The sequence below is a fragment of the Podarcis melisellensis genome (assembly GCF_964234715.1).
Source record: "Podarcis melisellensis genome assembly, chromosome: 17".
NCBI classification, from domain to species: domain Eukaryota; kingdom Metazoa; phylum Chordata; class Lepidosauria; order Squamata; family Lacertidae; genus Podarcis; species Podarcis melisellensis.
The window spans coordinates 15,116,886-15,131,018 of record NC_138534.1 but is presented as its reverse complement, the minus strand read 5'-3'; the positions used below and the strand labels follow the sequence as shown (position 1 = coordinate 15,131,018).

The 14,133-nt window shown below is 42.7% G+C and overlaps 1 protein-coding gene across 3 annotated transcripts in view; it reads left to right on the top strand.

Moving 5' to 3' along the window:
* Positions 1 to 14,133, top strand: part of ADAMTSL1 (ADAMTS like 1) — a 465,616-nt gene that overhangs the window by 256,015 nt on the left and 195,468 nt on the right. For all 3 annotated transcript variants that reach the window (XM_081893676.1, XM_081893674.1, XM_081893675.1), the window contains one exon: positions 11,777 to 11,822. In XM_081893676.1, the coding sequence (XP_081749802.1) occupies positions 11,777 to 11,822 (46 nt within the window). The remainder of the gene's footprint in view (positions 1 to 11,776; positions 11,823 to 14,133) is intronic.

Here is a 14,133-nt window from a genome sequence, read left to right as displayed (position 1 = left end):
GCTCATGCAGTCAGATGGTGTCCTTTCTGCCCTGCTGGTCTACAAACTGTATTTTATATTACAGTAGAAGAAGAAGAGTAAGAGTTTGGATTTGATATCCCTCCTTTCACTCCCTTTAAGGAGTCTCAAAGCGGCTAACATTCTCCTTTCCCTTCCTCCCCCACAACAAACACTCTGTGAGGTGAGTGGGGCTGAGAGACTTCAAAGAAGTGTGACTAGCCCAAGGTCACCCAGCAGCTGCATGTGGAGGAGCGGAGACGCGAACCCGGTTCCCCAGATTACAAGACTACCGCTCTTAACCACTACACCACACTGGCTCTGGAAAGTTATGGAAAGTTATTTGTAACTGTAAGGAAGCATGCCTGGATGTCCACCTGTAGAAGTTTACCCATGGCTGTTAGCTGCAGTGGCTCTGTTCTACCTCCATTGAGGGAGGCAGTATGCCTCTGGATACCAGTTTCAGGGAAACACGGGTGTATAGAATGTTTAAGTTCTCCTTGTGGCCTTCCTGTGGAGGTCACTGTGAGACCAGAGTGCTAGACTAGATGGGCCTCTTCCTGATACAGCAGGACTCTTCTTGCAGTCTGATATCTTGTCAGGAACCCCCACTCCACCCTTTGACCCATTGTTTAGTACATAGGTTAAGTACACTTTTATAGGGCGGAAAAATCTGTAAATTTTCATCCCCTTTGAACCCCATTCATTTCGTTCTGTTCTAAATTAGCCATAGGAGAATTGGGCTGGAGATAATGGATCAGCAACCTTTCCTAAGATGACCTATGGAATCCCAGAGTGGTTTTCACCACAGCTTTGAGCCAAAGTTTTCTGTTTCACTTGGCACCCTCTGTGACTGTTTGCACACTCCCTTTTGTCATCATCCTTTCCTGTCAAGTTATATTTTGTTTGCGAAGTTTGGCTGAGGATGATGGAGCTGGCCATGATTCCATTGCTCTGTGTTTTACGGTTTCCAGCTTCAGATCAGGATCCTTCTGCCTTAAGCAGCAGATGTTTTTACACACCGAGAAACCCAAATCACGACACTTTATATAATATATACATTTTATTTTGCTTGTTCACCTTTTTCCCCTTCCCTCTGTGACATGGAATTGATATGCACCAATTTGTTCCACATTGATAGGGCAACTTGCTGTCATGCTCCAAGTTAGAGCAATGTGAAGAAGCCACTTTCTAAAAGTCATTGGAAGAATAGGAATCATTGTTCGGTGCTTTCTTTGGAATACTCACCTTTCCATTCCCATTTCAGAAAGCATGTGGATATTATATAGCCAAAACTCATATTCCCTAAAAACAGCTGCCATTGCACAATATACATAGCCAAAATTTTAGTCCTGTCTGAGTTTTTGCTATTTATTGACCTTTTCATGGAACGAATTTAAGTCCCCTTGTATACATATTAGGCAATTGTGCAGTTAATGTGTATTTCTAAAATTATATTTAATTTAAACTATAGGGGAAATCGGATTTCAAATCTGTAATACATTTGTATACATGGAGAAAAACCTGCATTCAATGCATAGCTCTAGCTTAATGTGGATTAAGCCTACTTTGCTGTGGCATGCAAACATAATAGCAGCCACATCTGGTGTAATTCTGGAATGATGGGTTGCGGAGATTCCCCTGGTTTGCTGTTTTTCCTCACTCTTGATGGTCATATAGGTACTTAGTATACCATTTTCCATCTTGAAATAAACTTCTGTTGCTCTCTGAATAGCTTGATAGAATGAAACCATTACCATGAATTCACTATCATTCTTGTCTTACTGCATTCCAACCTCCATATCTTTGGAAAGGGTGCATTTGTTCTTCAAAGCAAGAGTCAAAAATCAGGAAAGGAGTCTGAAGAAGAGAGGCAAATGGTGCTGACAAGAGAATGAAGTTCTGGGCTTTATCAGAATATATTTTTTTAAAATCAGCAGATAATATCGTATCCACCCAAGAGTTCTTAAAGAACTCGAATGTGAAATTAACGATCTCGTAACAAAAATATGTAACTTATCCCCTAGATCAGCCTTTGTGGTTGAGCAATGTAACAGCTGTTTTTAAAAAGGAATCCAGGGGTTTGGGATCCAGGAAATTGTAGGCTAGTTAGTTTAGATAAACTCAAGGTATATTCGTGGAAAGAATTGTTAAAGATAAAATTATCAAGTTTATAGAAAGAACAAGTCTTTCTGGAGTTATATGAACATGATTTTACAAAAGTAATCCTTGTTCCACTAACTTTTTGGAGTTTTTTCAGAGTGTTAATAAGCAGGTGGATATCGGTAGCCATTGTGTATGTGGATTTTCCAAGAGCTTGGAATAAACTTGATCACCGAAGATCCCAAAGCAAATTTAGCTGTCATGGGATAAAATGACACATCTTGTTATACATCAGAAACCATCTAAGGAACAGGAAGCGTAGAGTAGGAGCAAATAGATGGTTCTTACTGTGGCTGGATATAAGGAGCTGTGCCCCACAAGAATCTGTGCTGAGAATGGTGCTTTAAACTTGTTCCTAAGTGATATGCAGTTGGGGTGAACAATGAAGTGGCCAGGTTCATTCATAGCACCAAATTATCCAGTTTGTCATACCAAAAAGATTACAAAGGATCTCTCCAAACTGGATGATGGGGGCATTAAAATAGTAAATGTGGTTCATTGTAATTAAATGTAGAGTGATGCCCAATGGGCAAAAAAGAAAGAAAGCATAACTTCAAATCTACACTAACGGGGTATAAATGAATTGCTGCTGTTTGACCATGGATCTTGGGCTCATAGTGAATGCAGTCATACCTCAGTTCCCAAACGCTTTGGGAGTTGTACGTTTTGGCTCCCGAACGATCAAAAACCAGAAGTGATTCATTGTTCTGGTTTTCAAACATTCTTTTGGAATCTGAACGTCCGATGGGGCTTCTGCAGCTTCCGATTGGCTGCAGGAGCTTCCTGCAGCCAATCAGAAGCCACGCTTTGGAAGTTGAACGTTTCGGAAGTTGAACGGACTTCCAGAATGGATTCTGTTTGACTTCCATGGTACGACTATATCTTAATGAAAGCATCCACTTAGTGTGTGGCAGCTGCAAAAAAGGAAAGTTATGTGTCATTAGGAAAGGGGTCAAAAATGAACCCCAATCATTGGAGAAGCCATTTCCAAGCTGGTGCCAACGTAACCAGAACAATATGCAAATATTGGCAGGCATCAGGAGTAACAAGTACACTTTAAGTACAATACATATACTCCTATTAAAATACTTGCCAACAACTTTTCTAATGGCTTTGTACTTTATTTTTCAGATGTCTTTCTTTGTCACCCATTCTGCTGTGGTTTCAATTTATATCCTACTTTCCATTCAACAAACACTCACAACACGGTTCATAGTAAAAAGAGTGAATAATAAGCTACTGTCAGGGAACTGCCATCGGAGCCAGAGGCGGAGGGAAGGCTCCAGAGGGATGCCGGAGAGGGTCCCAGTAGGGAGAGAGGCAGCCCATCTGCTGGGGAAGGAAATCAGTGTAACACAAGTGGAGAAGGGGGGCAGATGGGGGTATCGGCGAGGGGGCTCCAGGACTCCTCGCTGGAGACCAGCAGGGAGAGCACGGGTACTCCGCTGCCCACACCCTCCCTGTGCAGAAGACTTCCGCGCAGGGAGAGTAGGAGGAGACTTGGCATCAAAGAACGTCTTTGCTGGAAGAAGTTCAAGAAACGCCCACTGACGGATTCTGCCAGCGATTGAGACAGCCACGGGTGAGAGGCTGTCCAGACAGAAAGGGTTCAACCAGGCAACCTAGCCAGGGGTGGCGGCAACTTACGCACGAGCACCCCTAGAACCATTACAGCTACCTTGTTATTAAATCACATAAACGCCCCAAAATATAAATACAATCTTTAAAAAAGGAGAAAATTGTTGTTGCAGAAGTAGAGGACAGTCATAGCTTTAGTGGTCTTTGGAGACAAAGGACACAGGCTGCTGCCTTAGGCTGAAGTTAGACCATTGTGGTCCACCTAGGTCAGTACTGTCAACACTGACTGCCAGCAACCTATCAGGATCCCTGCTAGGGATTGAACCTCAGATCTTTTACATGCAAAGCATATGCCTCTCACTGAGCCTATGGCTTTTCCTGACTATCGTGGAACTCCCAGAACTTTGGCATTCAGGTTCTATTGAAATACAGTGGATAGAATGTTGGGCTTTTGCCTGGATTCATATTTGTGCGCATCAGTATCCAACTGTAAGCAAGTCATCATCTGACATGCAGTATTTCCCATCTGTAAAAACTGACCTGCTGACCTACCTTCACAGTAGTTTCGCAAGGCAGAAACGCAAGCCAAATATATACGATGCTGGTGACATCAGCCAACCCAGAGAGAATTTGTTACTTATTTGTGGACGATAAGCTTGTTGAACCATCAAGTTCCAATACTTGTTTTGAATCCAAACCGCACGAAGTCACAAACTTCAGACAATTTACAGAGACAGTTTAGTCTGTAGGTTTCGCTAATCGTTCCTTCAGAGATGGCTGGTAACTTGGTTGTGGTTTTCCTAATTTCCGACCGCTACACCATGTTAATTATGAATAATGCATTAAATATCTTCCAAATGGTTTCCCCCGTATAAACAGCTACCGTTGCCTCCAGGATATTATGGGATAGGGGAGGTTAGCATGGTAAAGACTGGGAGAAATGTCTCTGTGTTTTCAAATTGCAGGGTTGACTTTTAACAGATATACTGTACATTGTAAGCTCATTTATGTGGTCGCCTGCAAAATGCATCCAGCTATGCTTGGGATATAAGGAGCTGATTTATGGGAAGTCAGATAATTTGTCCTTCCTGTGAAATACTATCTGCTCTGATTGGTAGCAGCTCCAAGGGTCTGCAGCAGAACCAATGCATGCACACATCTCACTCTAGAAAGAGAATGTTGCTCCCTGTAGAAAAACCCCTACCCTGTTTCAAAATTATGCTCCAGTCTTAAGACCAAACTAGCAGTTTGGCAAACAACCCAGGGCAGTTTGTAAAAAAACAAGGGTCACTGTTGTTGCTGTTGTTGTTGTTGTTTAGTCATTTAGTCATGTCCGACTCTTCATGACCCCATGGACCAGAGCACGCCAGGCACTTCTGTCTTCCACTGCCTCCCGCAGTTTGGTCAGACTCATGCTGGTAGCTTCAAGAACACTATCCAACCATCTCGTCCTCTGTCGTCCCCTTCTCCTTGTACCCTCCATCTTTCCCAACATCAGGGTCTTTTCCAGGGAGTCTTCTCTTCTCATGAGGTGGCCACGTATTGGAGCCTCAGCTTCATGATCTGTCCTTCCAGTGAGCACTCAGGGATGATTTCTTTAAGAATGGATAGGTTTGATCTTCTTGCAGTCCATGGGACTCTCAAGAGTCTCCTCCAGCACCATAATTCAAAAGCATCAATTCTTCGGCGATCAGCCTTCTTTATGGTCCAGCTCTCACTTCCATACATCACTACTGTATAGCTTTAACTATATGGACCTTTGTTGGCAAGGTGATGTCTCTGCTTTTTAAGATGCTGTCTAGGTTTGTCATTGCTTTCCTCCCAAGAAGCAGGTGTCTTTTAACTTCGTGGCTGCTGTCACCATCTGCAGTAATCATGGAGCCCAAGAAAGCAAAATCTCTCACTGCCTCCATTTCTACCCCTTCTATTTGCCAGGAGGTGATGGAACCAGTGTCCATGATCTTCGTTTTTTTGATGTTGAGCGCCCTATAGCTGTGTGTAAGTAACTGAAATAATTGCACACACTGCCAGTGTTTGTCCCCATCTCCTCTTCAGATATTTAGATGGCAAGCTCCTTGTTTACTCTGCAAAGTGCCATACACATGGATGGTTTAATATGCAGCCTGTGCATGTTGTGTATATCATAGGAGAGTTTATGGGTCCCAATATCCACTCATTTATTATGGGGAACGGAGTCATGGCCACAGCCAGATTTCTGGAGACTTTCTCTGCTGTCCTCCACCTTCTTAAAAACTAGGGCTTGGCTTGTGGTCATTTTTCTGACTTGCAATGAAGTTGCAGCACCAGCCTGGTTAGCATAGACTGAGAGAGTGCTGCTGATTCTCCTGCCTTGGGCTTCTACTCTTAATCACTCTCTGCTGTTACAGGTCTCTTTTCCATTACACTTGCATCCTGTGTTACTTCTGGTTATTAATTTTTTGCCATTTTCATTGTTGCATGGAAGTGCAAGCACAGTAGTAATTTTATGACATCTTGTTGATGAATTTGTCTGGGGTCCACAGCTCGTATCAGGAAGAACAAAGACCCAGAGGGGTTGGAGAACTTCTGGTGGCGCAGCACTGCATGTTAAGGTCTAGTTTTTCATCTTGGTTCGAGCCATCCAACTAAATATTGGGCTGCAGGTCTTTACTGCTTAACTCTATGAAATGACAGACATTAAGCGGGCAGGGAGACATTCTCAGTAACATTGGGAGTAAATTCAGTGCAGCTTTATTGACTTTTATGAGTGCTCTAGAATTACATTGATGTAATTTGGAGTGTGTTTCATCCCAGGGACATTTATTTGAAGCTCAAATCTACCTCTCCTCCCACACAAAGGCTAGCATTTAGTTCATTTCAGCTATGATAAATTATTTGCATCAGAAACGCTGACTCTCTAAAACCTGAGATTTTGGGAAATGTTATTTATGCTAAAAGTATTAATTCCTAATAGTTTTTGGTCTCCTGCTTTACTACTTCTCGTCTTGCTCTCATTTCGGGTCATTACCCCATATACTGCATCCCATATGTGTGCCTTTGGCAGTCCAAAAGGTATGATTTGTGTTTTGATTTTCCTGGCCAGTTTGCTGACTGCAGTGACTGCTGCTGGCATTTTGCCAGCTGGTTGTTTATTTTGTTACCGCTACAGAAAAAAATATTCCTCAGATAGGTTTCGGCGTGTGTGTTTTTTAGGTTGCCGGGGAAGAAGAAGGCCTATGCTATCTACTCCTTGCCTGCTTTTCTGATCTTAAAGGGTGAAATATGGAGCTGAGCTGAAACAACCTCTTTAGTTTCATTTTCACTATGGCTGATAAAACACTTCAGTTTTCCCATGTGATTTCAAACTGCCCATCATTTCCCCCCTCCTTTTTTGTCCACTAGAAGGAAAGATGTGAAAAGTCCCCAAAGGCCTGTTTCCTAAGCCTCCCTTAGGGCACAGGCTTAATAGCAAAGGTCAGGAAGGAGTCCCATGTTGAGACAAAGCTTCAAGAGAATCTGTGTCATGGGCAAGGAACCAATTTAAGCCAGAAGACCACATTTCCTTTTAGCTATCCTCCAATGACTATATGCAAATGGCATAGCATGGGTTGCCTGCACCCAGGGCGGACAAGCCGCTGATGCTGCCAGAACGACCCCTCACCGGAACAAACCTCTACAGGGAAAAAGAAAAGATTCCCATTCCCTGGTCTAGAATGTATAGGGTATTCTGCCAATTGAAGCTTCTACTCTCATTGCAGTATTATAACTCAACGACCCTACGTGGGCAGCAACAAAGACCTAAAAGCAATGCTGGGGGCACTGAATGTCACAGTTTAAACTAACCAGCCTGTTCTTTGGCTGCAGGCTTCTAGCATATTATTGATAGTATAGGGTGTTAAGAAACTTTATACAGAACCCTTGCTTCTGTTTGACAAATGAATGGAAAACCCTAACCCAGTCATTTCACTCCAAACCTATTTGCAAGAAATGGGGCCCGTGGGGACCTAACTTTGAAGGCAAAGGTTGCTCTGTGCCAAGCCGATCTGTGCCCAAGTTGAACTGTGTGAAAATGCCTGAAGAACTGTATTAGCTCAAGAGAAGCTGCACATTTGAGCAAAGTCATTTGGACACAATGTTGGCCGGTGTTTTGTTCAGTTGACGGTTTGCACTTTCGCTTCAGCAACGCTTTGGGGGAGGATCATCATCAAGCTACTGCAACTCCCAATTAAAACAACAACATGGATTAAAATAGTATCCTAGAATTCAGATACACTTTGAATATTGGGCTTCTTATTTTCAAATTTTCTAAAAGAAACATAATTTTTTTAAACACACACACATATGCATATACACACAGACACTTATTGTCACAAAACCATATTCATAACAATACCTTTATGGGGTTCCCTGAACCCCAGGACTTCCTCCCACCCCTCCACTGGCTTCCAGAATTCTTCCCCTGGTGGCGCTGTGGGTTAAACCACAGAGCCTAGGACTTGCCGATCAGAAGGTCAGCGGTTCGAATCCCCGCGACAGGGTGAGCTCCCGTTGCTCGGTCCCTGCTCCTGCCAACCTAGCAGTTCGAAAGCATGTCAAGTGCAAGTAGATAAATAGGTACTGCTCCGGCGGGAAGGTAAACGGCGTTTCCATGCGCTGCCAATAAAGTGAGATGAGCGCTGCAACCCCAGAGTCGGTCACGACTGGACCTAATGGTCACTGGTCCCTTTACCTTTTAATAACTTTATCTAACTTTGTTATACTCCATTCTTACCCTTTGTTAATTTAAATTACAAGCGCTGTGTGAATCCTGCTAATGCTTTAAAACTCTTACAGTGTTCTTTAATGTTTGTGAAACATGGACCACTTATAAACACCATCTCCAACTCCTTGAAAGATTCCATCAATGGTGTCTCCAAAATTTTTTACACATCACTTGGGAAGACAGGTGAACTAATACCAGTGTACTGGAAGAAGCAAAGATCACCTGTGTCAAAGCAATGGTTCTTCAACATCAACTTTGTTGGACTGGTCATGTGCGGATGCCTGATTATCGTCTTCCAAGCAACTACTGTATTCCAAACTTCAAAATGGACAGCGTAATGCTGGTGGTCAACAAAAGAGGTTAAAGACTCTCTCAAGGCAAATCTAAAAAAATGTAGTATAAGCACCAACAATTGGGAAACACTTGCCTGTGAGTGCTCCAGTTAGAGAACAGCCTTTACCAAAGGTGTCATGGACTTTGAAGACACTCAAACTCAGGATGCAAGGGAGAAACGTGCTAAGAGGAAGGCACGCTTGGCAAATCCACACAGTGATCAACTCCCGCCTGGAAACCTATGTCCCCACTGTGGAAGGACATGTGGATCCAGAATTGGTCTCCACAGTCACTTTCAGACTCATTGTTAAAACCATGCTTATGGAAGACAATCTTACTCAGCTATGAGGGATCCTCAAGAAGAAGACTATTCTCTACTAAACTTATTGTCCTCTTGGTGCCTGATCTTCCTGGTTAACCATGCCATCTCCGCATATTCCATCATCTTCAATATCCATTCTTCTTTCAATCGAATAATGGGCTTCTTAAGAGAAGCTGTAATAATTACAGGCAATCCCCCATTTTGGGGGGGGGGGTGTTTTTTTGGGGGGAGGCACTGCATGCATCAGTGAAATCACATATATTTGAAACACCATTGAAAAAGCCTGCAAACACCCCGTTCTTCCCCATCCTGCCTCTTTTTGTGACGTTTCCAGGTCACTTCTGGGTTCAGTGCGATGCACAGATGCACGCATATTGAACGGGCACACATGGAGGGTTGCCAATATACTGTTCAGATTGTTAGTATGTATGGCTCTCTTTCCTTTTCCTATGTATTATAAAATATATATTTTATGGGGGTTAAGAATACCGATAGTTCTTGTATTGTGCTGCATCAGAACCTATTGCAATACTTCTAAGCGGGGTGGATTTGCTCAGGGTGTTCTGTCGTGGCGTGGAACTGAAATACATTTTTAATTTCAAAGGTTTGGATTTATTGAACTATGTTAGTTTAATGCTCAACTTCTTAAATTAAGAAAAGTCAGCTTTCCCATGCATGCAACAGCTTAGAAAAGAAACAGATCTTCCGTTAACTCAAGCATTATGTTGGCCGTGCTATAGTTCAGAATGAGAGAAAAAAAGAAAAGCGCTTGGACTTTGTCAGAAACTGGAATGTTTAGGTTGAAATTTTCTTTCTGTTTCTGATCTCCAGATGGCCATCAGTCTTCATCTTGTTCCGTCTTTTATTCCAGTCAGCCTACAGCATTTACAAAATTCTTATCCTGGTCTGGTAACATTTTGCAGTCTCTTTGTATTTATTAAGGTGCCAGGTGGCATAGTCCTATATATAAGGTGTTGTTGTTGCTTTTTAAAAAAAATTAAAATCTTTTCAGCCTCCCTCCCATAATCTGGAGAAACCCAATTCAGGAACTTCTGTTATTGAGTTGGTGTTTTTCCATTAATGCTATTACATATCCTTCAAACTGACTTAATTGTTTTAAGAGTCATATATGAGTTTTCATATATTTTGATCCTAATATTGTCCAACCAGCCAAAGTTGCTATAGATGTATATTCTAAAGTTCCCCAGTTCAGAAAGTTGAAACCGAAGAAAGATTTCCAGTATTTGATATTAGACAGTAAGTAGGGGCATGATGGTGGGACGCGGGTGGCGCTGTGGGTTAAACCACAGAGCCTAGGACTTGCCGATCAGAAGGTCAGCGGTTTGAATCCCCACGACTGGGTGAGCTCCCGTTGCTCGGTCCCTGCTCCTGCCAACCTAGCAGTTCGAAAACACGTCAAAGTGCAAGTAGATAAATAGGTACTGCTCCAGCGGGAAGGTAAACGGCGTTTCCATGCGCTGCTCTGGTTTGCCAGAAGTGGCTTAGTCAAGCTGGCCACATGTACGCCGGCTCCCTCAGCCAATAAAGCGAGATGAGCGCTGCAACCCCAGAGTTGGTCACGACTGGACCTAATGGTCAGGGGTCCCTTTACCTTTACTAGGCATGATGATGTAGTTCCAATTTCGGAATTCCAAATCCACCTTCATTAATTTGTGATTGCTTTTTTCTCTGCAAAGATAATCTTGGTGTTGTTGAACCCCAAATACATTTCCTAGCAATATTCCAATCCTGGCATTGGTCCCTGGAGTGCAAACTTGTTGAACACTTGGACTGAATGTATAAAGTCAGGGAAATCATATGGGAAGACAAAACCTGTAGCCTATGAAAGGAAAAAGGATCGACAGGAGACAGAAACTGGTACACGGACAAAGTTACTGAAGGCTACAATGATAGGTCATAAATATCTCTGTTTGAGCCTTTCTTTTGGGGATCCAGCAGAGCTATGAATTTTAACTAACATGCTCATCTTTCAAAAGTGTTAATTTGATTCTCTTTCATGCTGGGAATCTAAGGCAACAAATTCATTTCAGTTTTCTTGCAACATACTTATAGCTTTGACTTTCTCCCCCCCCACACACACACACACAAACACACATGAGGAACAGATTGACCATATGTCAAAATTTACTGAGTTAATTCAGCATGCCTTTTTTTTTAATAGTATTGCCTAATGAATGTCAGTAACCCTTATGTTAAGTTGCCGCACAATATTCTGAGGTTCTGTATTGGAAAATAGTTTGTTGCAGTCATGCACTGATGTCACTGTAATTTGACATGTTGTATGCTGCCTTGTTGTATTTTAATGAAAAGCGTGTTCTGCAAATATTTTACATAAATAAATTTACTATCTTTGAGCAAAGGCGTTTAACCTTCTGAAGACTACCTGTGCCTTTTGAGTTCCCAGTTCACTCAGCTTCAGAGAGCTCCATGTTATGGAATGTATTTCTTCACATTGCTCCTTTTAGGAGCATGAAATATATCATGGTGAACGCACATCTTGACAACATTCAGTGGTCGGAATTGTGCATTGTGTCTGATTTATATGACTAGCAAAATACAGATGGAAATGAGTGACTTGTGGATTAGGGTATTGACATGCTTTTGATTTTGTTTGGCTACAGGAGCTGTGAGGGTCGAAATATCAGATACCGAACATGCAGCAATGTGGTAAGTAATTATGTGCCGGGGCTACTGCAATCCACGTATCTGGAAAGATTTTGGGTTTGTGACAAATGGGTGCTCTGGAAACTATCCCCCAAAAGGATAGGTCTCTGGCATATGACATTCAAATAAATGAGGTTTATACACAAATATTTACAGTTGAAGTGTTGTTGGTATGAAGAGAGGCACATTTTCCCCATAGAGGCGAAAATTCATAGAGGCGAAAATTCATAGAGGCGAAAAACTCAGGCCTCCTTGCAGATGTCTTTCCCCTCAATGCAGAAAGAGGGAGAGAATGAAGGGCACCTTTTTCATGCTTGCCCTCTTGCAGACCCTCCAAATGCCCCTGTTTTCCAGATTTAAAGAAGCCATCCTGGTTTCTGTTTTGATCCCAGAATGTCTAGCTTTCCCTTAGGACATCCCTGTATCCATCAGAGAAATGTATGAAGTTTTGTGACCCTGCCACCAAGCCAAGGAAACAAATAACTGTACAACCTTTAGAACGGGGGTCAACAACCTTTTTAAGCCGTGGGCCGGTCCACCGTCCCTCAGACCATATGGTGGGATGGACTATATTTTGGGGGTGGGGGGAATGAACGAATTCCTATGCCCCAGAAATAACCCAGAGATGCATTTTAAATAAAAGCACACATTCTACTCATGTCAAAACACCAGGCAGGCCCCACAAATAACCCAGAGATGCATTTTAAATAAAAGGACACATTCTACTCATGTAAAAACACGCTGATTCCCGGACCATCTGTGGGCCAGATTGAGAAGGCAATTGGCCCACAGGCCTTAGTTTGCCTACCCCTGCTTTAGAAGACACCTGAAAGCAGCCCTGTATAGGGAAGTTTTTTAATGTTTAATGTTTTATTTTGTTTTTATACATGTTGGAAGCCTCCCAGAGTAGCTGGGACAACCCAGTCAGATGGGTAGAATATAAATAATAAAATGATGATGATGAGTGGTGTCCAAACTTTTTTTCAAAAAGGGCCAGATTTGATGAAGTGAAGGACCGTGAGGGCCGACCAAAGGGCCAACCGAAGTTGTTATTCTTTTTTTAGGATTCAAGTTGTTGAGGGTTTTTTTTAGGATTTTACCCCAGGAAATAAACTGCCACAGGGGCTGAATTAAAATAACCAGTGGGCTGGATTAGACTCACGGAACAGCCTTTGGACATGTCCCTGTTTTCATCAGAGAAAACCTGAGGGTATGCTCTTGCTGAATGAATGGGGAACCTGTAGTACTCTGGATATTGTTGGTCTCTAAATCTCATCTACCCCAGTCATCAAGACCAGATGTGGTCAAACAACATCTGCAGGGCCGCAAGTGTTAAACCCCTGTGTTAAATAGTCAAAAAACCTTTTAACTGTATCTCTTTCCTTCACTAGAACAACCGCTCCCCATACACTCATGTTTATTCAGTCAGTCATTGAACATGATGGCTATTGGCTCCAATGTTGTGCGTGGTTTGGCTGCATAAATCTCATTGATTTCATGGGTGTTTAAACCACCTTACTCTTCACAGGATTACACTGGGGTCCTCTCCGGGTCGTTCCAATCTCCCTTTAGTCTAGACAGGAGCTGTCCTCATTGACAACAACTGGAGGTAACAGCCAGTCAATAAAGCTGCCCTCTGCTTTGTGGGTTGTCTTCCAGCTGTGAGGCACTTTGGGCACACCAGGAGACTGAAGAGAGCAACAGGCTTAATAATTTGTGTCAAATCGGGAGACATATGGTGGCTCCACTGAATATAGCATGGGAGAAATGAAAGAGACACTGTCCAAGCTGATGGGATTCAAAAGCCTCTCGCGGGTTTTGTTTTGTTTTGCACAATACTGGCCAGCTTGCTCCTTGCCTTGTTTTGCTGCTGCCAGCCCCAAACGAAGCAGAATGTAACGAGATGCTGCTCTGCATTAGTTTGTTGTTGCTGGATCACCCTGCTGGGAAGCTGGGATTACACCTAAGTTCGGAGCCCTTGTTTATAGGAACAGCTGAACTTTTCCAACACAAAGAATAATCTTTCCTTAATAAAAAAAATAAAAATGTTGTTCTTAGGATAGGTTTGATCTTCTGGCTAATACACTTGAAATGTGTCTCTTCAAAATAAAAGTTCACATATCTCTGTCCAAAAGCAAGACTAGAGAATTGTGTGTGTAGAATCAGAGTTATAGAGCAGCCGCTCTCTACTTCATGAAAAGGAGGTTGGTGTTTCTTGCTGTTCCTTTGCTCAGAAATCCAAGGAAACAGGGGGACTGTAATGTAATATTGGGCTCAGCTGTGTGGCCTGAGGCTCCAGTGGGCATCTCTACAC